Genomic DNA, 26,003 nt, shown 5'->3' on the forward strand with positions numbered 1-26,003 from the left:
ACCAAGACTGTCCTTTGGCAACAGTTCTGGTCATCGTTTTCATGGAAAGAATTTCTGGGCGCAGCCAAGGTGTTGAGCTTGAGGGTGTCCAGCGTGGTGGACTTAGAGTCTCATCTTGGCTCTATGCAAATGATGTGTTCCTGATGGCCTCATCAAGCTGTGACCTTCAGCGTTTGCCAGGGCGATTCACAGATGAGTGTGACTCTTCTGGGAGGGGACTCAGCACCTCCAATTCTGAGGCCATGGTTCCCGTTCAGAGAAGGTTTGAAGTAGGGAGATGCTCTCGATCCTAGCGGCTGCCTACCTGTTGCTGCTCGCACCGTGGCCAAAAAAAGTTTCTGACCTGGAGAGCCTATTTTCTTCTCATCTCTGTCATTGTGAAATGCTCTGGGAAAATAGAATCTTCCTGTCTCCATTACTGTAGTTGGCATCTCGCATGCTGTCGCCGGCACCGTTATATTACTCGCATTACGCTCTTACACGCTTACGCTAAATGGTTGACATATTCAGTAGCAATCAAAACATGATGGATGAAGGGAACAGTGCCATCATCATGGAAGTACTTTCTATCTACCATCATACATGCTGGACTTACACTGAAAGACACAGAGTACGTACACTGAGAGTACTTAATTGTTATCTTGTTATTATGCATGTTTTCTCTGTTTCCGTGCACAGCCGAACATTGACAAAGCAAGTCTGCAACCTGTGACCTTTCCCTGGATACACCTGAAAGTCCAGCATCAGACCATCTCCAAAAGCAAGAACTTCAAACCTTTAGCCTGCTAGCAACAAATTCTCTGATGGAACAGCGGCCGTGAACAAGATCAGATAGATGCAGACTTTTCCTGGTTTTGGCAGGATAAAGCATTCGGTGTTTGTACAACTGCAGCAGGAGTCTGGTTCGCATTGCCAGCAGTAAGTACATCCTGTTCCAGTGAATGTTGGTCTCCACCAAGACTGTCCTTTGGCAACAGTTCTGGTCATCGTTTTCATGGAAAGAATTTCTGGGCGCAGCCAAGGTGTTGAGCTTGAGGGTGTCCAGCGTGGTGGACTTAGAGTCTCATCTTGGCTCTATGCAAATGATGTGTTTCTGATGGCCTCATCAAGCTGTGACCTTCAGCGTTTGCCAGGGCGATTCATAGATGAGTGTGACTCTTCTGGGAGGAGACTCAGCACCTCCAATTCTGAGGCCATGGTTCTCGTTCAGAGAAGGTTTGAAGTAGGGAGATGCTCTCGATCCTAGCGGCTGCCTACCCGTTGCTGCTCGCACTGTGGCCAAAACAAGTTTCTGACCTGGAGAGCCTTTTTCTTCTCATCTCTGTCATTGTGAAATGCTCTGGGAAAATGGAATCTTCCTGTCTCCATTACTGTAGTTGGCATCTCCCATGCTGTCGCCGGCACCGTTATATTACTCGCATTACGCTCTTACACGCTTACGCTAAATGGTTGACATATTCAGTAGCAATCAAAACATGATGGATGAAGGGAACAGTGTCATTACATTACATCATACTTTCTATCTGCCAGCATACATACTGGACTTACCCTGAGAGACACAGAGTACGTACACTGAGAGTACTTAATTGTTATCTTGTTATTATGCATGTTTTCTCTGTTTCCATGCACAGCCGAACACTGACAAAGCAAGTCTGCAACCTGTGACCTTTCCCTGGATACACCTCAAAGTCCAGCATCAGACCATCTCCAAAAGCAAGAACTTCAAACCTTCAGCCTGCTAGCAACAAATTCTCTGATGGAACAGCGGCCGTGAACAAGATCAGATAGATGCAGACTTTTCCTGGTTTTGGCAGGATAAAGCATTCAGTGTTTGTACAACTGCAGCAGGAGTCTGGTTCGCATTGCCAGCAGTAAGTACATCCTGTTCCAGTGAATGTTGGTCTCCACCAAGACTGTCCTTTGGCAACAGTTCTGGTCATCGTTTTCATGGAAAGAATTTCTGGGCGCAGCCAAGGTGTTGAGCTTGAGGGTGTCCAGCGTGGTGGACTTAGTCTCATCTTGGCTCTATGCAAATGATGTGTTTCTGATGGCCTCATCAAGCTGTGACCTTCAGCGTTTGCCAGGGCGATTCACAGATGAGTGTGACTCTTCTGGGAGGAGACTCAGCACCTCCAATTCTGAGGCCATGGTTCTCATTCAGAGAAGTTTTGAAGTAGGGAGATGCTCTCGATCCTAGCGGCTGCCTACCTGTTGCTGCTCGCACCGTGGCCAAAAAAAGTTTCTGACCTGGAGAGCCTGTTTTCTTCTCATCTCTGTCATTGTGAAATGCTCTGGGAAAATGGAATCTTCCTGTCTCCATTACTGTAGTTGGCATCTCCCATGCTGTCGCCGGCACCGTTATATTACTCGCATTACGCTCTTACACGCTTACGCTAAATGGTTGACATATTCAGTAGCAATCAAAACATGATGGATGAAGGTAACAGTGTCATTACATTACATCATACTTTCTATCTGCCAGCATACTTACTGGACTTACACTGAGAGACACAGAGTACCTACACTGAGAGTACTCGAGGTAGTAGTACATTGTTTGTTGTTGCCTTTTTGTCATTTATGTTTTACTGTAATCTGTGTAATGTTTGACTGTTTCCATACACAGTCAAACATTAACAAAGCGAGTTTGCAACATGTCACCCTTCCCTTTATACACCTCAAAGTCCAGCATCAGACCATCTCCAAAAGCAAAAACTTAGAACATTTAGGGCACAGCCTGCCATCAACAAATGATCTGATGGAACAGTGACCATGAACAAAATCAGATAGATGTCGACTTTGACTGGTTTTGGCAAAATTAGGCATTTGTACTTTGTACAACTGGAACACACCCCCACACCCCTGTTAAAACCAGAGCAGTCACCTTCATCTGCTCAGTGCCCTGGCTCACTGATGGGCGAGTCCTTAAAGGCCTACTGAAATGATTTTTTAAAATTTAAACGGGAATAGCAGATCCATTCTATGTGTCATACTTGATCATTTGGCGATATTGCCATATTTTTGCTGAAAGGATTTAGTAGAGAAAATCGACGATAAAGTTCGCAACTTTTGCTCGCTGATAAAAAAAAGCCTTGCCTGTAGCGGAAGTAGCGTGACGTCACAGGAGCTAGTATTCCTCACAATTCCCCGTTGTTTACAATGGAGCGAGAGAGATTCGGACCGAGAAAGTGACGATTACCCCATTAATTTGAGCGAGGATGAAAGATTCGTAGATGAGGAACGTTACAGTGAAGGACTTGAGAGGCAGTGATGGACGTATCTTTTTTCACTCTGACCGTAACTTAGGTACAAGCTGGCTCATTGGATTCCACACTCTCTCCTTTTTCTATTGTAGATCACAGATTTGTATTTTAAAGGCCTACTGAAATGAATTTTTTTTATTTAAACGGGGATAGCAGATCTATTCTATGTGTCATACTTGATCATTTCGCGATATTGCCATATTTTTGCTGAAAGGATTTAGTATAGAACAACGACGATAAAGATTGCAACTTTTGGTATCTGATAAAAAAAAGGCTTGCACCTACCGGAAGTAGCGTGACGTAGTCAATTGAACATATACGCAAAGTTCCCTATTGTTTACAATGATGGCCGCATGAAGTGAGAGAGATTCGGACCGAGAAAGCGACAATTTCCCCATTAATTTGAGCGAGGATGAAAGATTTGTGGATGAGTAAAGTGCAAGTGAAGGACTAGTGGGGAGTTGAAGCTATTCAGATAGGGAAGATGCTGTGAGAGCCGGGGGTGACCTGATATTCAGCTGGGAATGACTACAACAGTAAATAAACACAAGACATATATATACTCTATTAGCCACAACACAACCAGGCTTATATTTAATATGCCACAAATTAATCCTGCATAAAAACACCTGTGTGTTTGTTATGCTAGCTCCTAGCTCCTCTGCTAGCTCCTAGCTCCATAGAACACGCCAATACAATTCAAACACCTGATCAACACACACAATCACTCAGCCCAAAAGACCGTTCACCTAACCCAAGGTTCATAAAGCTTATATATTTTTAAAAAGTTACGTACGTGACGCGCACGTACGGTACGGTACGTGTTATACTAGCTCCTAGCTCCTCTGCTAGCTCCTAGCTCCATAGAACACGCCAATACAATTCAAACACCTGATCAACACACACAATCACTCAGCCCAAAACACCGTTCACCTAACCCAAGGTTCATAAAGCTTATATATTTTAAAAAAGTTACGTACATACGCAAAAAAAAGCCAAAGCTGCATACTCACAGTAGCACGTCTGCGTCTTTGTCATCCAAATCAAAGTAATCCTGGTAAGAGTCTGTGTTGTCCCAGTTCTCTACAGGCGTCTGTGTATCCAAGTCAAATGTCCTCCTGGTTAGAGTCTCTGTTATCCGAGTTCTTCCATCTTGACTGCATCTTTCGGGAATGTAAACAAAGAAGCGCCGGCTGTGTACTGTTGTGGCTGACTACATTCGAAAAATACGTCCATTTCGCACCGACAACTTTCTTCTTTGCTTGCTCAGCTTCCTTCTTCATAATGCAATGAACATGATTGAAACAGATTCACGAACACAGATGTCCAGAATACTGTGGAATTATGAAATGAAAACAGAGCTTTTTCATATTGGCTTCAATGTGGAAGGCATACCCGTGTTCGCCGGTCTACGTCACGCGCATACGTCATCCTCAGAGGCGTTTCGAACCGGAAGTTTAGCGGCAAATTTAAAATGTCACGTTATAAGTTAACCCGGCCGTATTGGCATGTGTTATAATGTTAAGATTTCATCATTGATATATAAACTATCAGACTGCGTGGTCGCTAGTAGTGGCTTTCAGTAGGCCTTTAAACCACCTGGGATGCTATATCCTCTTGAAAATGAGAGTCGAGAACGCGAAATGGACATTCAGTGCCTTTTATCTCCACGACAATACATCGGCGAAATGCTTTAGCTACGAGCTAACGTGATAGCATCGTGCTTTAACTGCATATAGAAACAAAAGAAATAAACCCCTGACTGGAAGGATAGATAGAAAATCAACAATACTATTAAACCGTGGACATGTAAATACACGGTTAATGCTTTCCAGGCTGGCGAAGGTTAACAATGCTGTGCTAACGACGCCATTGAAGCTAACTTAGCAACCGGACTGCACAGAGCTATGCTAAAAACATTAGCTCTCCACCTACGCCAGCCAGCCCTCATTTGCTCATCAACACCCGTGCTCACCTGCGTTCCAGCGATCGGCAGAAGGACGAAGGACTTCACCCGATGCGTTCGGCGGCCCGGAGACGTAGGAAGTCAAGGTGAAGTCGGCGGCTAGCGCGGCTAGCGCTCCAACAAAGTCCTCCTGGTTGTGTTGCTGTAGTCCGCTGCTAATACACCGATCCCACCTACAACTGTCTTCTTTGCAGCCTTCATTGTTCATTAAAAAAATTGCAAAAGATGTCCAGAATACTGTGGAATTATGAAATGAAAACAGAGCTTTTTGTATAGGATTCTACGGGGTACCATAACTTCCGTTACTCGGACTTCGTCACGCGCATACGTCATCATACCGCGACGTTTCAGCCGGATATTTCCCGGGAATTTTAAAATGTCACTTTATAAGTTAACCCGGCCGTATTGGCATGTGTTGCAATGTTAAGATTTCATCATTGATATATAAACTATCAGACTGCGTGGTCGCTAGTAGTGGCTTTCAGTAGGCCTTTAAATTTCTGATCTTCTTTTATATAAACAAATGTACTCTGTGAGTACTGGCAAACATATTCAAAGGCCCTTAAAGAGGTTAGGTCCAATTTCTCCTGACATCATCAGAAGAAGTCCGGGGAATTGCAAACAACTGTTGGTTAACCATCTAGTAAACCATAAGCCTTTCCAATTACTGACAGGACCAAAAAAAAGTGCAATTGTTCATGGACTATTTGATTTTAAATAGTTCCAATTATTACCAAATGTCATTTTGTTGTTTTGTTAGTTGCACCTGTGCCATGTCTGACCTTTGTTTCCTCCCGTCAGCTTCTTCTTAGTCCAGGGGCGTTGAGTTGTCTCATTAGTTTGTGTTCAATGTTCAGTCTTTGCTCACCAGAAGTCGTTTGTGGTGAGTCCTGATCCAACCTTTAGGACGTTCTTCTTCTATTTCTAAAGACTGTTTTAGTTGGTACTCTTTTCTTTTCTTGCAATGAGTTGCAAAACTGTCAATATCTTACCTATCTTATTTGTCGTTTGATGATCTATCGATGGATTTATCATTTGTGCATGTATTCCTGGTCAGAATCTGTCAAGTCATCTGATAGACTGATCGTCAATAAATCAGTTCTTACGTGAAAAAAGAGAAACAACTTTCAACAGCTTTAAGAGATCTTTTGTTCTTTCAGCAAATCTATACAAATTTTCACTTTATTACTGTTGTTTATTATTGTCGTTGAAAATATTTATTATTGTTATATATTATTATATTATATATAATATATTATATATATATATATATATATATATATATATATATATATATATATATATATATATATATATATATATATATATATATATATATATATATATATATATATATATATATATATATATATAAAAATAAGATATATGTACCGGTAATAATAATAATTATTATATATATATATTATTATTATATTATATATATATTATATATATAATATTGTATATAATATTATATATATATTATATATATAATATATATAATATTGTGATTATTGTTGTTGGTATGAACGGATGTTTTTTCATGAATCCCCCTACAATAAATCAATCAAAAATGTATCTATCTTGTCCAGTTAGCTCATGTATGTTCGAGTGCATTTATTTTCCAAATATGATTGTTTTCTTTTACTACTGTAGTTAAAAGATGATCTTTATTGTTTTCATGTGACATAAATGATCTGCCGTATTTTTCGGACTATAAGTCGCAGTTTTTTTCATAGTTTGGCCGGGGGTGCGACTTATACTCAGGAGCGACTTATGTGTGAAATGATGAACACATTAGCGTAAAATATCCAATAATATTATTCACGTAAGAGACTAGACGTATAAGATTTCATGGGATTTAGCGATTAGGAGTGTTTGGTAAACGTATAGCATGTTCTATATGTTATAGTTATTTGAATGACTCTTACCATAATATGTTACGTTAACATACCAGTTGGTTATTTATGCCTCATATAACGTACACTTATTCAGCCTGTTGTTCACTATTCTTTAGACATTTTAAATTGCCTTTCAAATGTCTATTCTTGCTGTTGGCTTTTATCAAATACATTTCCCCAAAAAATGCGACTTATACTTCAGTGTGACTTATATATGTTTTTTTCCTTCTTTATTATGCATTTTCGGCCGGTGCGACTTATACTCCGGGGCGACTTATACTCCGAAAAGTACGGTATCTAGTCCAGTTAGCTCACCTCAATCGTCCTAATGTCTGTTCGAGTGCTTTTATTTTCCTAACTTTCATCTCCGACGGAAGATGAAGACAAATAATATGCTGCTTTTCAGGATTTTGTGGAACATATTTGACTTTTTATGACAATACTGCGTCATCGTCATCCTTGTAGTGACACTTCCTGTCCGCTAGATGGCAACGGAGTCCATACTGAAGTTTGACGGGAAAAATAACCAAACGGAAGATTGCAAATATAATTGTTTCCTTTTACTACAGTAGTTGAAAGACGAACTTTATTTTTGCTATTGTTTTCATGTGACATAAATGATCTATCTAGTCCAGTTAGCTGACTTCAATCGTCCTCGTGTCTGTCTTTTATTTTCCTAACTTCCATCTCCGACGGAAGATGAAGATATCGTCATCCTTGTAGTGACACTTTCTGTCCGCTAGATGGCGACAAAGTGTAGCGTGGACATCAACAGGACCATACTGAAGTTTGAAGGGAAAAATAATTAAACTACAGTTCTTTGAAGGATTTTTCTGTTGAAATATGATCTTTTTAAAACATTTTTTTTATTGTTTTCATGTGACATAAATGATCAATCTAGTCCAGTTAGCTCACCTCAATCGTCCTCATGTCTGGTAGAGTGCTTTTATTTTCCTAAATGTCATCTACGAGGGAATATTAAGACGTCGTCATCCTTGTAGTGACACTGTAGTGACCTCAATCGCCCTCATGTCTGTTAGAGTGCTTTTATTTTCCTAACTTCCATCTCCGGCGGAAGATGAAGATATCGTCATCCTTGTAGTGACACTTTCTGTCCGCTAGATGGCGACAAAGTCCACCGTGGACATCAACAGGACCATACTGAAGTGTGAAGGGAAAAATACTTAAACTACAGTTCTTTGAAGGATTTTTCTGTTGAAATATGATCTTTATATATTTTTTCAATTGTTTTCATGTGGCATAAATGATCAATCTAGTCCAGTTAGCTCACCTCAATCGTCCTCATGTCTGGTAGAAGTGAAGTGAATTACATTTATATAGCGCTTTTTTCTCAAGTGACTCAAAGCGCTTTACATAGTGAAACCCAATATCTAAGTTACATTCAAACCAGTGTGGGTGGCACTGGGAGCAGGTGGGTAAAGTGTCTTGCCCAAGGACACAACGGCAGTGACTAGGATGGCGGAAGCGGGGATCGAACCTGCAACCCTCAAGTTGCTGGCACGGCCGCTCTACCAACCGAGCTATACCGCCCCTAGGTAGAGTGCTTTTATTTTCCTAAATGTCATCTACGAGGGAATATTAAGACGTCGTCATCCTTGTAGTGACACTTCATGTCCACTAGATGGCAACAAAGTCCACCGTGGACATCAATAGGACCATACTGAAGTTTGAAGGGAAAAATAATTAAATTACAGTTCGTTGAAGGATTTTTCTGTTTAATATTTTTTTTTACTTGTCTTCATTTGACATAAATGATCTATCTAGTCCAGTTAGCTCACCCCAATCATCCTCATGTCTGTTAGAGTGCTTTTATTTTCCTAACTTTCATCTCCGGCGGAAGATGAAGACATCGTCATCCTTGTAAGTGACACTTCCTGTCCACTAGATGGCGACAAAGCGTAGCGTGGACATCAACAGGACAGTACTGAAGTTTGAAGGGAAAAATAACTAAACGGAAGATAGCAAATATAATTGTTTCCTTTTACTACAGTAGTTGAAAGATGAGCTTTATTTTTTTTGTATTGTTTATGAATGATCTATCTAGTCCAGTTAGCTCACCTCAATCGTCCTCTTGTCTGTTCGAGTGCTTTTATTTTCCTAACTTTCATCTCCGACGGAAGCATATTCGACTTTTTATGACAATACTGCGTCATCGTCATCCTCGTAGTGACACTTCTTGTGCGCTAGAGGGCGACAAAGTCCACCGTGGACATCAACAGGACCATTATGAAGTTTGAAGGGGAAAATAATGAAACGGAAGATTGCAAATATGATTGTTTTCTTTTACTACAGTAGTTGAAGTATGTTTCTGTTGAAAGGTGATCTTTATTTTGATTGTTTTCATGTCACATTAATGTATAATAAATATAAAGATGACATCAAAAGTGCTTTTGTTTCCAAAAAGATGCTGTAGTTATTGTGTCAGTGCTTATAAACTTCGCAAATACACACACACACACACGCATATACACACACGCACGCATATACACACACGTGGATAAAAACTTTATAAAAAAAACTCCATTTCAAATTTCCAAATGGGTGAAAGGTCAAAGGTGACGGTGTTATGTCAGCGAGGAATTAGTCAACCAATCAAAAATATCCGTAAATACAAAGAAATGAAAGACAGGAAGTCCTTTCTTGTCCATATTTAGGATTTGTCTGTCCAATAACAAGATTGAGTAATAATTATGTAACCTCCTGTCTGTGTCCAACAATCGCACTCAACACAATTCTGGGATCATCACTTCCTGCACGCACAAACTACACAACATCTTTGTTCGTACCGACTTACAGCATAGGACCTATTGTGTGTGTGTGTGTGTGTGTGTGTGTGTGTGTGTGTTTGTGTCAAAGAGCCATAAGTCCATCTCTCCCAAATAAGGTGCTGGCCTCGTACTGACTGACAGTAAAGGACCTATTGTGTGTGTGTGTGTGTGTGTGTGTGTGTGTGTGTGTGTGTGTGTGTGTGTGTGTGTGTGTGTGTGTGTGTGTGTGTGTGTGTGTGTGTGTGTGTGTGTGTCAAAGAGTCGTCAATCCATCTCTCCCAAATAAGGTGCTGGCCTCATGAGTCAAATACTTTTCAAAGTGTGTGAAATGTGCTTCACTTTGTTGTTACTTTATGTATTATTTCAGCTTCTGCAATGATTAAATAATGAATATTCTAATTTTAATCAATCACTCAACCAACATGTAACGGGAACTGCACTTTTCTGGAGAAATGTTGTCAATCAATCACAATTATTACGTCCAACAAAAGCACATATGTTTATTTTTTTATTTTTATGCATTTTAAATAGTAAATAAACGCTAGCAAGAGTCATCTTACAATGGAGCCTAAGAGAGCTGCTTTATTCCGCCGATAAAGCGCTCTAAAAACATCCAAACACCTCCATTAAGGTTTTATATACATGATGTAAGTATATATGGGAGGTAGTAACATTTATAATAACAATTAATATTTACAAATTCCGATCATTTTAAACATACGTGGTGCATTAATTTAAAAAACTACGGAGCCCCTAAAGGGACATAGGGGAATTTTTTTTTTTTATAATTTATTTATTTATTTATTTTTTAGACATGTATCTCGTGCGCACAAGAAACTTTTTATAAAGTTATAAAGAAAAAAAAAAAAAAAATCATAATTTTTTAATTTTTTATTTTTTTTAGACAAGTATCTCGTGCGCAGGAGAAACTTTTTATAAAGTTATAAAAAAATAAAAAACTTCATAATTTTTTAATTTTTTATTTTTTTTAGACATGTAGCTCGTGCGCACGAGAAACTTTTTATAAAGTTATAAAAAATTTAAAAAAATTCAAAATTTTTTAATTTTTGTCTGCAGTGAGTAATAATCAGTCATGTTTTAAAAAAAGGCAAAGGGACATGGGGAAAAAAAATATATAATTATTATTATTATTATTTTTTTCAGACATGTATCTCGTGCGCACGAGAAACTTTTAATAAATAAAACAAAAAATTATAATTTTCTTTTTTTTTCAAGACATGTATCTTGTGCGCAAAAGAAACTTTTTATAAAGTTATAAACAAAAATTAAAAATTATAATTTTTTATTCTTTATTTTTATTTTTAGACATATATCTCGTGCGCAGGAGAAACTTTCTCCTGCGCACGAGACACTTGTCTAAAAAAAATAAAAAATAAAAATACTATGAAGTTTTTTATTTATTTTTTTATAACTTTATAAAAAGTTTCTCCTGCGCACGAGATACATTTCTAAAAAAAATAAAAAATTACAAAATTATATATATATATTTTTTTATAACTTTATAAAAAGTTTCCCTTGCGCACGAGATACACGTCTTAAAAAAAGAAAAAAAAAGAAAATTATAATTTTGTAATTTTTTAATTTTTTTTAGACAAGTATTTCGTGCGCAGGAGAAACTTTTTATAAAGTTGTAAAAAAATAAATAAAAAACTTCATAATTTTTTAATTTTTAATTTATTTTAGACATGTATCTTGTGGGCACGAGAACGTTTTTATAAAGTTATAAAAAAAATAAAAAAAATTCATAAATTTTTAATTTTTTTTAGACAAGTATCTCGTGCGCAGGAGAAACTTTTTATAAAGTTATAAAAAAATAAAAAACTTCATAATTTTTTTATTTTTTATTTTTTTTAGACATGTATCTCGTGCGCACGAGAAACTTTTTATAAAGTTATAAAAAAAAAAAAAAATTCCTAATTTTTTAATTTTTGTCTGCAGTGAGTAATAATCAGTCATGTTTTAAAAAAAAGGCAAAGGGACATGGGGAAAAAAAAATAAAATTATTATTATTATTTTTTTCTTCAGACATGTATCTCGTGCGCACGAAAAACTTTTTATAAAAAAAACAAAAAATTATAATTTTCTTTTCTTTTCCTTTTTTTTTTCAAGACATGTATCTTGTGCGCAAGAGAAACTTTTTATAAAGTTATAAACAAAAATAAAAAATTATAATTTTTTATTCTTTATTTTTATTTTTAGACATATATCTCGTGCGCAGGAGAAACTTTCTCCTGCGCACGAGATACTTGTCTAAAAAAAATAAAAAATAAAAATATTATGAAGTTTTTTATTTATTTTTTTATAACTTCATAAAAAGTTTCTCCTGCGCATGAGATACTTGTCTAAAAAAAATAAAAAATAAAAATATTATGAAGTTTTTTATTTATTTTTTTATAACTTTATAAAAAGTTTCTCTTGCGCACGAGATACACGTCTTAAAAAAAGAAAAACAAAAGAAAATTATAATTTTGTAATTTTTTATGTTTTTTAGACAAGTATCTCGTGCGCAGGAGAAACTTTTTATAAAGTTATAAAAAAATAAAAAACTTCATAATTTTTAAATTTTTTTTAGACATGTATCTCGTGCGCACGAGAAACTTTTTATAAAGTTATGTAAAAAAAAAATAAAAAAATCCTAATTTTTTAATTTTTGTCTGCAGTGAGTAATAATCAGTCATGTTTTAAAAAAAGGCAAAGGGACATGGGAAAAAATAAATAAAATAATAATTATTATTATTTTTTCAGACATGTATCTCGTGCGCACGAAAAACTTTTTATAAAAAAAACAAAAAATGTATAATTTTCTTTTTTTCCCCATTTTTTTCAAGACATGTATCTCGTGTGCAAGAGAAACTTTTTATAAAGTTATAAAAATGTTTTTTTTTTACATTTTTTATTTATTTATTTTTTTAGACATATATCTCGTGCGCAGGAGATATTACAAAATTATAATTTTTTTTTATTTTTTATAACTTTATAAAAAGTTTCTCTTGCGCACGAGATACACGTCTTAAAAAAAGAAAAAAAAAAGAAAATTATAATTTTGTAATTTTTTATTTTTTTTAGACAAGTATTTCGTGCGCAGGAGAAACTTTTTATAAAGTTGTAAAAAAATAAATAAAAAACTCCATAATTTTAAATTTTTTTTTAGACATGTATCTCGTGCGCACGAGAAACTTTTTATAAAGTTATAAAAAAAAAAAAAAAATCCTAATTTTTAAATTTTTGTCTGCAGTGAGTAATAATCAGTCATGTTTTTAAAAAAAGGCAAAGGGACATGGGGAAAAAAAAAAAAGAATTATTATTATTATTTTTTTTTTCAGACATGTATCTCGTGCGCACGAGAAACTTTTAATAACATAAACAAAAAATTATAATTTTCTTTTTTTCCTTCTTTTTTTTTCAAGACATGTATCTCGTGCGCAAGAGAAACTTTTTATAAAATAAACAAAAAATTATAATTTTCTTTTTTTCTTTCTTTTTTTTTAAGACATTTACATCACGAGATACTTGTCTAAAAAAAATAAAAAATAAAAATATTATGAAGTTTTTTATTAATTTTTTATAACTTTATAAAAAGTTTCTCCTGCGCATGAGATACATTTGTAAAAAAAATAAAAAATTACAAAATGATAATTTTTTTTTATTTTTTATAACTTTATAAAAAGTTTCTCTTGCGCACGAGATACACGTCTTAAAAAAAAAATATATATATATATAATTTTGTAATTTTTTATTTTTTTTAGACAAGTATTTCGTGCGCAGGAGAAACTTTTTATAAAGTTGTAAAAAAATAAATAAAGAACTTCATAATTTTTTAATTTTTTATTTTTTTTAGACATGTATCCTGTGGGCACGAGAACGTTTTTATAAAGTTATAAAAAAAAAATAAAAAAATTCATTAATTTTTAATTTTTTTAGACAAGTATCTCGTGCGCAGGAGAAAGTTTTTATAAAGTTATAAAAAAATAAATAAAAAACTTCATAATTTTTATTTTTTTAGACAAATATCTCGCACGCAGGAGAAACTTTCTCCTGCGCATGAGATACATGTCTAAAAAAAAAAAAAAAAAAAAAAAAAAATTATATTAATTTTTTTTATTTATAACTTTATAAAAAGTTTCTCTTGCGCACGAGATACTTGTCTAAAAAAAAAAATAAAAAATACAAATATTATGAAGTTTTTTATTTATTTTTTTATAACTATAAAAAGTTTCTCCTGCGCATGAGATACATTTCTAAAAAAAATAAAAAATTACAAAATGATAATTTTTTAAATTTTTTTATGACTTTATAAAAAGTTTCTCTTGCGCACGAGATACACATCTTAAAAAAAAAAAAAAAGAAAATTATAATTTTGTAATTTTTTATTTTTTTTAGACAAGTATTTCGTGCGCAGGAGAAACTTTTTATAAAGTTGGAAAAAAAATAAATAAAAAACTTCATAATTTTTTAGTTTTTAATTTTTTTTAGACATGTATCCCGTGGGCACGAGAACGTTTTTATAAAGTTACAAAAAAAAAAAAAAAATTCATAAATTTTTAATTTTTTTTAGACAAGTATCTCGTGCGCAGGAGAAAGTTTTTATAAAGTTATAAAAAAATTAATAAAAAACTTCATAATTTTTATTTTTTTAGACAAATATCTGGTGCGCAGGAGAAACTTTCTCCTGCGCATGAGATACATGTCTAAAAAAAAAAAAAAGAAGTTTCTCTTGCGCACGAGATACTTGTCTAAAAAAAAATAAAAAATACAAATATTAGGAAGTTTTTTATTTATTTTTTTATAACTTTATAAAAAGTTTCTCCTGCGCATGAGATACATTTCTAAAAAAAATTTAAAATTACAAAATGATAATTTTTTAAATTTTTTTATAACTTTATAAAAAGTTTTTTCTTGCGCACGAGATACACATCTTAAAAAAAAAAAAAAAAAAAAAAATTATAATTTTGTAATTTTTTATTTTTTTTAGACAAGTATTTCGTGCGCAGGAGAAACTTTTTATAAAGTTGTAAAAAAATAAATAAAAAACTTCATAATTTTTTAATTTTTTATTTTTTTAGACATGTATCCTGTGGGCACGAGAACGTTTTTATAAAGTTATAAAAAAAAAAAAAAAATTTCATAAATTTTTAATTTTTTTTAGACAAGTATCTCGTGCGCAGGAGAAAGTTTTTATAAAGTTATAAAAAAATAAATAAAAAACTTCATAATTTTTATTTTTTTAGACAAATATCTCGTGTGCAGGAGAAACTTTTTATGAAGTTGTAAAAAAATAAATAAAAAACGTCATAATTTTTTAATTTTTTATTTTTTTTAGACATGTATCCTGTGGGCACGAGAACGTTTTTATAAAGTAATAAAAAAAAAAAAAAAATTTCATAAATTTTTAATTTTTTTTAGACAAGTATCTCGTGCGCAGGAGAAAGTTTTTATAAAGTTATAAAAAAATAAATAAAAAACTTCATAATTTTTATTTTTTTAGACAAATATCTCGTGCGCAGGAGAAACTTTTTATAAAGTTGTAAAAAAAAAAAAAAAAAACTTCATAATTTTTTAATTTTTTATTTTTTTTAGACATGTATCCTGTGGGCACGAGAACGTTTTTATAAAGTAATAAAAAAAATAAAAAAATTTCATACATTTTTAATTTTTTTTGGACAAGTATCTCGTGCGCAGGAGAAAGTTTTTATAAAGTTATAAAAAAATAAATAAAAAACTTCATAATTTTAATTTTTTTAGACAAATATCTAGATACATGTCTAAAAAAAAAAAAAAAAAAAAAAAAAAATATAATATTTTTTTTTTATAACTTTATAAAAAGTTTCTCTTGCGCACGAGATACTTGCCTAAAAAAAATAAAAAATACAAATATTATGAAGTTTTTTATTTATTTTTTTATAACTTTATAAAAAGTTTTTCCTGCGCACGAGATACATTTCTAAAAAAAATAAAAAATTACAAAATTATATACATATATTTTTTTATAACTTTATAAAAAGTTTCCCTTGCGCACGAGATACACGTCTTAAAAAAAGAAAAAAAAAAGAAAATTATAATTTTGTAATTTTTTAATTTTTTTTAGACAAGTATTTCGTGCGCAAGAGAAACTTTTTATAAAGTTGTAAAAAAAAAAAAAAAAAACGTCATAATTTTTTTATTTTTTATTTTTTTTAGACATGTATCCTGTGGGCACGAGAACGTTTTTATAAAGTTATAAAAAAAAAAAAAAAAAATTCATAAATTTTTAATTTTTTTTAGACAAGTATCTCGTGCGCAAGAGAAACTTATTATAAAGTTATAAAAAAATAAAAAACTTCATAATTTTTTTATTTTTTATTTTTTTTAGAAATGTATCTCGTGCGCACGAGAAACTTTTTATAAAGTTATAAAAAAAAAAAAAAAGTCCTAATTTTTTAATTTTTGTCTGCAGTGAGTAATAATCAGTCATGTTTTAAAAAAAAGGCAAAGGGACATGGGGAAAAAAAATATATAATTATTATTATTATTATTTTTTTCAGACATGTATCTCGTGCGCACCAGAAACTTTTTATAAAATAAACAAAAAATTATAATTTTCTTTTTTTTCTCCTTTTTTTTCAAGACATGTATCTCGTGCGCAAGAGAAACTTTTTATAAAGTTATAAAAAAAAAAAAAAAAAAAAATTTTTTTTTTTTTTTTTTTTTAGACATATATCTCGTGCACAGGAGAAAGTTTCTCCTGTGCACGAGATACTTGTCTAAAAAAGATAAAAAATAAAAATAAAAAATACTATGAAGTTTTTTATACATTTTTTTATAACTTTATAAAAAGTTTCTCCTGCACATGAGATACATTTCTAAAAAAAATAAAAAATTACAAAATGATAATTTTTTAAATTTTTTTATAACTTTATAAAAAGTTTCTCTTGCGCACGAGATACACGTCTTAAAAAAAGAAAAAAAAAAGAAAAAAAAAAGAAAATTATAATTTTGTAATTTTAATTTTTTTTTTTACAAGTATTTCGTGCGCAGGAGAAACTTTTTATAAAGTTGTAAAATAATTAATAAAAAACTTCATAATTTTTTAATTTTTTATTTTTTTTAGACATGTATCCTGTGGGCACGAGAACGTTTTTATAAAGTTATAAAAAAAAAAAATATAGAATGACTCATCATCCTCACCAAGAAAAGGGGGGAAGGGTGCAACCAATTGCTTTTTGTGTTGCTTTTGCCATCACTGGATCTAAATTGGCTGTCAAAGTGTCCCAACTCGTCAGATTATATTTAAAGTTTTCTGCTATACGGGTGAGAGGCGTTATTGATGATCTAGAACAAACTTCCAGGGAGCAAGGAAGCGAGGAAGCAGCAGACCACTCGGTGATGTCAACATAGTTGGTCTGTGTTAGCGCTTATAATAACAATATCACTATCCATCCATCCATTTTCTACCGCTTGTCCCTTTTTTGGGGCTGCAGGGGGTGCTGGAGACTAGTACTTGTTAATACTTGTTGGTGCTTTTTGAATGTTGTTCATTGGATTTTATGGGCAAAATAGAGGACCTTATTTATGAATAAGAATTCAACCAAAAAAAATCCATCTATGGTCATGTCATGTCTTTCAAAATGATTGTAAACGATAGACAAAAAATAAATAAATAAGTGCAGTTCCCCTTAAATCCCAAGTGCCTCAAAGGGCTTCACAAACCACAAATCTGATCCCTCAAAAGAAACTCCACCCAATGGGAACAATGACCAACCTTGCAGATGTGGGGGAACCCGCCCCTGGGTGACCCCGTGCAATAGATGGAGAGTGGGTACGGTTCTTAATGTGATAGTCCAGTCCCTAGGGAGGTCTGCAGGGGATCATCTTGAATGGAGACTAGTCAGCAGTGCAGAGACGTCACCGACTGATGCACAGGGGGGTGGTCCACCCCCGGTCCAGACTTGGAACAGCTAGCGTATCATCCGGGCAAAACTGATCCATAGACAGCTGAGAAGCTCTCCATGCAGGAGAAGAGGGCAGAGCAGAAAAGAGAAGCGGCAGATCAAGTGGTCTAAAACAGGGTGTCATGTTCAAACACTGATGACATCTATTAAACAAGACAAGAAGCAAGGAATTAAATTGACGAGAGACGTCTGGGCTGTACAAAGAGTACAGTCTCGCCACGCTCTGGCGAAAGATTGTACGCCTCCTCTTTTATTTGGACTTTCCCTGATTACATGGCAACAGCTGCTTCTAAGGGACGGGGGTCGTAAACAGCCATCGCCTTTGATTACAAACAGTTCAAAGAAAAGGTTGCAAAACAGTTCGAACAAAAGGTCCCTGGAGCTTGGGCCGGTCCTGCTTCCTCTCCACTTTGTAGATCTCGGGTCAAGACGATATCTTTCTGTTGATTGCAATACATCAAAGACACAGAACCCTCATGTTGTGGCAACACAACATTTTTCTGATAACTTAAATACAATTATTCTGACACAGGGTCTATTTAAAGGCTGGAGTATACAAATTAGTTGTACAGATGCTTCTACTGAGGTAGCATCTCTAACTGATTCTGGGAATCACTAATAGTTGTCATGATCCGTGGTCCGGATCATGTTTTGTTATGTTCTGTTAGTTTTGGACTCCCTAAGTTCCTGTTTGATTAAATCATGTTCCTACCTGCAAGTCCTGTCCGGAGTCGTCCGTTTGCATCCCGGGAGAACAAACCTGGCAGTAAGCTGCAACCCCGCCGTGACAATAGTTCTTAGAACGCACATTTCTGGCCGGGACATATACAATCAGCAAGATAGGACGGAGCTAGAACCTTTAGTATTTTCGGACCGGGACTACCTTAGCAGCTTGCTAGCGTGAAAGAGAGAGAGTGGGTGCTTTGTAGGGTTTGATAAGACGACTATAAGTATTGGAGAAAGCTGTAGAACAACTGGAAGCACACATAGACAGACTGAAAGTTAGCACTTAGCTTTGAGCGAGCAACGTTGCCAGCCAGAACCTATCAGTACTTAATAATAAGTTTGGGTGCCACAGCTGTGTTTATTTGTCTTAGTAGTTTTTTCTGCAAGTTCTGTCATCAAGTGTGTTCTGCTAATAATAATAGATTTTATTTGTAAAAAGCACTTTATAGTGAGTAAACCATCTCAAAGTGCTACAGTGTATTAAAACAAATAAAAAGATAATAAATAAATAAATACAAATAAAATCTAGAACGGCCAAATAGCTATAACTAGTATGCATATATCTAAAAAAAGGCTTTTTTTTAAGAAAAAGAAGGGCATTTAAGCCTTTTTTAAAAGCATCCACAGTCTGTGGTTCCCTCAGGTGGTCAGGGAGAGCGTTCCACAGACTGTGAGCGGCGGTTCGTAGCTTTGTCCTCGGAGGTTAGCCTGTCCGGAGCGGAGGTGTCGTGTGGAGGATTTGGGGGTGAGCAGTTATTTGAGGTAGAGAGGGGGGGGGGGGGGGGGGGGGGCATAACTAAGCATCATGCAATAACACTCATGTATAAACATCTCAACTTTATTCTTCAATGATTGCCAATATTAGCCAGGATATATTTTGTAATTATTATTTGGCCGAAAGTTACGCAGCTTGTCCTTGATTAGTAGAACTTCAGTCATATCTGGTGTGAGAAACGTCCAGCTGCAAAAAGGTCCGTTGTGTCCTCGTTGCTGAAGGATAGAAGAATGTCTTTGACCAATGGCACTGACAACGCATGACTCCGCCCACTTTGGCGTCACGACTCTCTCGCCGCCGACCTTGCAGCCTCTCTTCGTGCTAGAACCAGCACTTCATCCTCAGTATGTTCAGCTTCAGAAAGATATACTTTAATAAGAAGAATATTGATATACTTTAATAAGAAGAATATTGATATACTTTAATAATAAGATCAGTGCAGAAAACAAAGTTGAACAGAGCTAATATAGATTGTGTATGAAGTGTAAATATACGTCAATAAGAATGTGCAGCAAGTCCAACAAGACAGTCAGCAAAGACAAGTAAATATGTGCAAATAAAACTTTTCAAACTGCAAAGTTGTTTGAACAAAATGTTGATACGCTAGAGGACATAGCGCTAGCATAACTAGCATTAGCTTTTCGCTACATTCAGAAAAAAAAGCCACTCTAATGATTTTGTATTTATAATAATAATAATAATAATAATAATAATCTTCTCTTCTTTGCTTTCCTCCACCTGCACAAACACTCCACATCACAACACTTTTAGCATCAAGTCAAATCTTCTGACTTAACTTGAAAAACACAAGTAGAAAAGTGAGCAGCCTCACATGACATCACACGCGTCACATGACATCACACGCATCACATGACATCACACGCATCACATGACATCACGTGACCTCACATGACATCACACACATCACATGACATCACACACATCACATGACATCACACGCGTCACATGACATCACACGCGTCACATGACATCACATGACATCACACGACATCACATGACATCACACGCGTCACATGACATCACACGCGTCACATGACATCACACGCGTCACATGACAGCACATGACATCACACGACATCACATGACATCACACGCGTCACATGCCATCACACTCACATGACATCACACGACATCACATGACATCACACGCGTCACATGACATCACACGCGTCACATGACATCACACGCGTCACATGACATCACACGCGTCACATGACATCACACGCGTCACATGACATCACATGACATCACACGCATCACATGACATCACACGCATCACACGACATCACATGACCTCACATGACATCACACGCATCACATGACCTCACATGCATCACATGACATCACACGCGTCACATGACATCACATGACATCACACGCGTCACATGACATCACACGCGTCACATGACATCACATGACATCACACGCATCACATGACATCACACGCATCACACGACATCACATGACCTCACATGACATCACACGCATCACATGACCTCACATGCATCACATGACATCACACGCGTCACATGACATCACATTGCCCATGGTCGCCCCCTGGTGGTCATCTCACACACTTCAATTCAACACAAAACCACTGATCCACTCTTGGGACCAATCAGTAACTAGACCCTCTTAATCTAGTTAGTCTTGTTTCTAGTACGCACTATTTAGTTTTGTTTGTAGTACGCACTAGTTAGTCTTGTTTCTAGTACACACTAGTTAGCATTGTTTCTAGTACACACTAGTTAGCATTGTTTCTAGTACACACTATTTAGTCTTGTTTCTAGTACACACTAGTGAGACTTGTTTCTAGTATACACTAGTTAGTTTTGTTTCTAGTATGTACTAGTTAGTCTTGTTTCTAGTACACACTATTTAGTCTTGTTTGTAGTACGCACTAGTTAGTCTTGTTTCTAGTACGCACTAGTTAGTCTTGTTTCTAGTACACACTTGTGTTGTTTCTAGCACACACTAGTTATCGTTGTTTCTAGTACACACTAGTTAGTCTTGTGTCTAGTATGCGCTAGTTAGACTTGTTTCCAGTACACACTAGTGAGGCTTGTTTCTAGTACACACTATTTAGTCTTGTTTCTAGTACGCACTAGTCAGGCTTGTTTCTAGTATGCACTAAATATCCTTGTTTCAAGTACACACTATTTAGTCTTGTTTCTAGTACACACTAGTATTGTTTCTTGTACACCCTAGTTAGTCTTGTTTCTAGTATGCACTAGTTAGACTTGTTTCTAGTAAGCACTAGTCAGTCTTGTTTCTAGTATGCACTAGTTAGCCTTGTTTCTAGTACAAACTAGCAAGTATTCTAGTGAGCACTAGTTAGTGTTTACTAGAAACAAGACTAACTAGTGAGTACTAGAAACAAGACTAGTTAGTATTGTTTCTAGCATGCACTAGTTACTGTTACTACTAGTATGCACTAGTTTTGTTTTAGTACACACTAGTTAGTGTTGTTTCTAGTACATGCTGGTTAGTGTTGTTCTAGTGAGCACAAGTTAGTGTTGTCTAAGTGTGCACTAGTTAGTGCTGTCCTAGTGTGCACTAGTTAGTGTTGTTTTAGTACACTCTAGTGTTGTTTTAGTGTGCACTAGTTCGTGTTGTTTCTAGTACACTCTAGTGTTGTTTTAGTGCGCACCAGTTAGTGTTGCTTCTCGTATGCAATTGTTAGTGTTTGTCTAGTGAGCACTAGTTAGTGTTGTTCTACTGTGTACTAGTAAGTGTTGTCCTAATGTGCACTAGTTAGTGTTGCTTCTAGTACGCAATTGTTACTGTTGTTCTAGTGACCACTAGTTAGTGTTGTTTCTAGCATACTCTAGTTAGTGTTGTTCTAGTACGCACTAGTTAGTGTTGTTCTAGTGTGCACTAGTCAGTGTTGTGTCTTGCACGCTCTCGTTGGTGTTGTTCAAATACGCACTAGCTAGTGTTGTAGTACGCACTAGTTAGTGTTGTTGTTGTGTGCACTAGTTTGTGTTGTTCTAGTATGCACTAGTTAGTTTTGTTTTAGTGTGCACTAGTTAATATTGTTCCAGTGTGCACTAGTTAATATTGTTCTAGTGTGCACTAGTCAGTATTGTTCTAGTATGCACTAGTTAGTGTTGTTGTTTTAGTACGCACTAGTTAGTGTTGTTCTAGTGTGTACTAGTCAGTGTTGTCAATCAATCAATCAATGTTTATTTATATAGCCCTAAATCACAAAAGTCTCAAAGGGCTAAAGTAGTGTCTTGCACGCTCTCGTTGGTGTTGTTCTAGTACGCACTAGTTAGTGTTCTAGTACACACTAGTTAGTGTTGTTGTTGTGTGCACTAGTTTGTGTTGTTCTAGTATGCACTAGTTAGTTTTGTTTTAGTGTGCACTAGTTAATATTGTTCCAGTGTGCACTAGTTACTATTGTTCCAGTGTGCACTAGTTAATATTGTTCTAGTGTGCACTAGTCAGTGTTGTTCTAGTACGCACTAGTTAGTGTTGTTGTTGTGTGCACTAGTTAATGTTGTTCTAGTGTGCACTAGTCAGTGTTGTTCTAGTGTGCACTAGTCAGTGTTGTTCAAGGGTGCACTAGTTAGTGTTGTTCTAGTGTGCACTAGTTAGTGTCGTTCTAGTACGCACTAGTTAGTGTCGTTCTAGTACGCACTAGTTAGTGTCGTTCTAGTACGCACTAGTTAGTGTTGTTCTAGTGTGCACTAGTTAGTGTTGTTTTTAAGTCTACTTGGGAAGTGTTGAAATGAGGGCTTCTGGATAAAATGGGCAAAGCGTGTTAACGAGCTCCTTTACCACACAAAAATGCTACATAAAACTTGACAAGGCTTTTAAAGCGCAAACAACAACAAGAGTATGATACTTTATAAGTACTACACATATTTGTACACAGTACTGGCCGGCCCACGGCGGGAAGAACAATGGCGTGCGGCGAGGGACCGCTGACCACCACGCTACGCACATGCGGCCTTTAAAAGTGCTCACCGCGTGATTGACAGTAGCAACAGCAATGACATAGTTCATAAAAAAAATAAACAATTAAAAAATAAAAATATGTATATATATATATGTGTATGTGTATATATATGTATGTATGTGTTTATATATATAAATATATATATATGTATGTGTATATATATATGTATGTGTATATATATATATATATATATATATATATATATATATGTATATATATGTATATATATATATATATATATATATATATATATATATATATATATATATATATATATATATATATATATATATATATATATATATATATATATATATATACACACACATATACATACATATACCAGTGTTTCCCACACATTCATTTATTTGTGGCGGCCCGCCACGAAAGAATTACGTCCGCCACAAATAAAAAAAAAAAAAAAAAAATATTTTTATTTTTTGTCCTGTCCAGCTTCTCAGGCAAATCATATAGTTGATGTAGATGCCCATATAGGCTGTTCACATTTACTTTACAAAAGAGAAGTGTAGGATACTTCTCTTGTTGCCTTGTTTGTATTTGACCACTACTGTTTTCTGTTTATTTGTTACTGACTGTGGCAGGACACCTCTGCCTCTGTTTCACTTTATGTTGCTGGTAAATAATATGCTTGTAGTAGTAGGCTAAAGTTCAATTATTTAGTATGCACTAATTAAAGGGGCAGAGCTTTAAAGGCCTACTGAAAGCCACTACTAGCGACCACGCAGTCTGATAGTTTATATATCAATGATGAAATCTTAACATTATAACACATGCCAATACGGCCGGGTTAACTTATAAAGTGACATTTTAAATTTGCCGCTAAACTTCCGGTTCGAAACGCCTCTGAGGATGACGTATGCGCGTGACGTAGACCGGCGAACACGGGTATGCCTTCCACATTGAAGCCGATACGAAAAAGCTCTGTTTTCATTTCATAATTCCACAGTATTCTGGACATCTGTGTTCGTGAATCTGTTCCAATCATGTTCATTGCATTATGGAGAAGGAAGCTGAGCAAGCAAAGAAGAAAGTTGTCGGTGCGAAATGGACGTATTTTTCGAACGTAGTCAGCCACAACAGTACACAGCCGGCGCTTCTTTGTTTACATTCCCGAAAGATGCAGTCAAGATGGAAGAACTCGGATAACAGAGACTCTAACCAGGAGGACTTTTGACTTCGATACACAGACGCCTGTAGAGAACTGGGACAACACAGACTCTTACCAGGATTACTTTGATTTGGATGACAAAGACGCAGACGTGCTACTGTGAGTATGCAGCTTTGGCTTCTAAACATTTGATCGCTTGACCGTATGTGCGCAACTTTTTTTTGCGTATGTACGTAACTTTTTAAAAATATATAAGCTTTATGAACCTTGGGTTAGGTGAACGGTCTTTTGGGCTGAGTGATTGTGTGTGTTGATCAGGTGTTTGAATTGTATTGGCGTGTTCTATGGAGCTAGGAGCTAGCATAGGAGCTAGGAGCTAGCATAACAAACACGCAGGTGTTTTTATGCAGGATTAATTTGTGTCATATTAAATATAAGCCTGGTTGTGTTGTGGCTAATAGAGTATATATATGTCTTGTGTTTATTTACTGTTGTAGTCATTCCCAGCTGAATATCAGGTCACCCCCGGCTCTCACAGCATCTTCCCTATCTGAATAGCTTCAACTCCCCACTAGTCCTTCACTTGCACTTTACTCATCCACAAATCTTTCATCCTCGCTCAAATTAATGGGGAAATTGTCGCTTTCTCGGTCCGAATCTCTCTCACTTCATGCGGCCATCATTGTAAACAATAGGGAACTTTGCGTATATGTTCAACTGACTACGTCACGCTACTTCCGGTAGGGGCTAGCCTTTTTTTATCAGATACCAAAAGTTGCAATCTTTATCGTCGTTGTTCTATACTAAATCCTTTCAGCAAAAATATGGCAATATCGCGAAATGATCAAGTATGACACATAGAATAGATCTGCTATCCCCGTTTAAATAAAAAAAATTCATTTCAGTAGGCCTTTAAGGGACATTTTAGCTTTTATATTTTATAAGATATATTTTTTGTAATAACCACAATTAATAAATATATTTCAGTGAATAACTTATTGTTGAAATCTGTATATAAATATGTACATAAAGTGTTGTAATTATATTGTAAAATGGATGCATGGATGGACGTTAAAACAAAACTTTACTATTAATGAGTAAGTATACATTTTTTGAGCCTTTTTAGAGAAAATCATATCATTGTAGTAAATTATGCAAATTACTCGATTATGTCATGGTGACCACGCCCATAGCCACGCCCCCACCGCCACAGGTATCTTGGCAGTTTATGGGAAACACTGTATACATATAAATATATATATATACATATATACATATAAATATATATATACATATATACATATATATATATACACATATACATACATACATAAATATATACACACACATATACATACATATATATATATATATATATATATATATATATATATATATATATATATATATATATATATATATACATACATATATATACATATAAATATATACATACATATATATATACATATATATATATATACATACATATATATATACATATACATATATATATATATATA

General features: G+C 34.8%; 1 protein-coding gene across 1 annotated transcript in view; it reads right to left on the bottom strand.

The window, feature by feature from the left end:
- Positions 1 to 19,383: 19,383 nt before the first annotated feature.
- The window catches only part of LOC133657067 (endothelial PAS domain-containing protein 1-like), a 113,578-nt gene continuing 106,958 nt past the window's right edge, over positions 19,384 to 26,003 (bottom strand). Inside the window, exon 14 of the mRNA XM_062057971.1 lies at positions 19,384 to 19,735. Coding sequence (XP_061913955.1) covers positions 19,688 to 19,735 — 48 coding nt within the window. The 3' untranslated portion in view covers positions 19,384 to 19,687. The remainder of the gene's footprint in view (positions 19,736 to 26,003) is intronic.

Source organism: Entelurus aequoreus, linkage group LG09 (genome assembly GCF_033978785.1).
Source record: "Entelurus aequoreus isolate RoL-2023_Sb linkage group LG09, RoL_Eaeq_v1.1, whole genome shotgun sequence".
NCBI lineage: Eukaryota > Metazoa > Chordata > Actinopteri > Syngnathiformes > Syngnathidae > Entelurus > Entelurus aequoreus.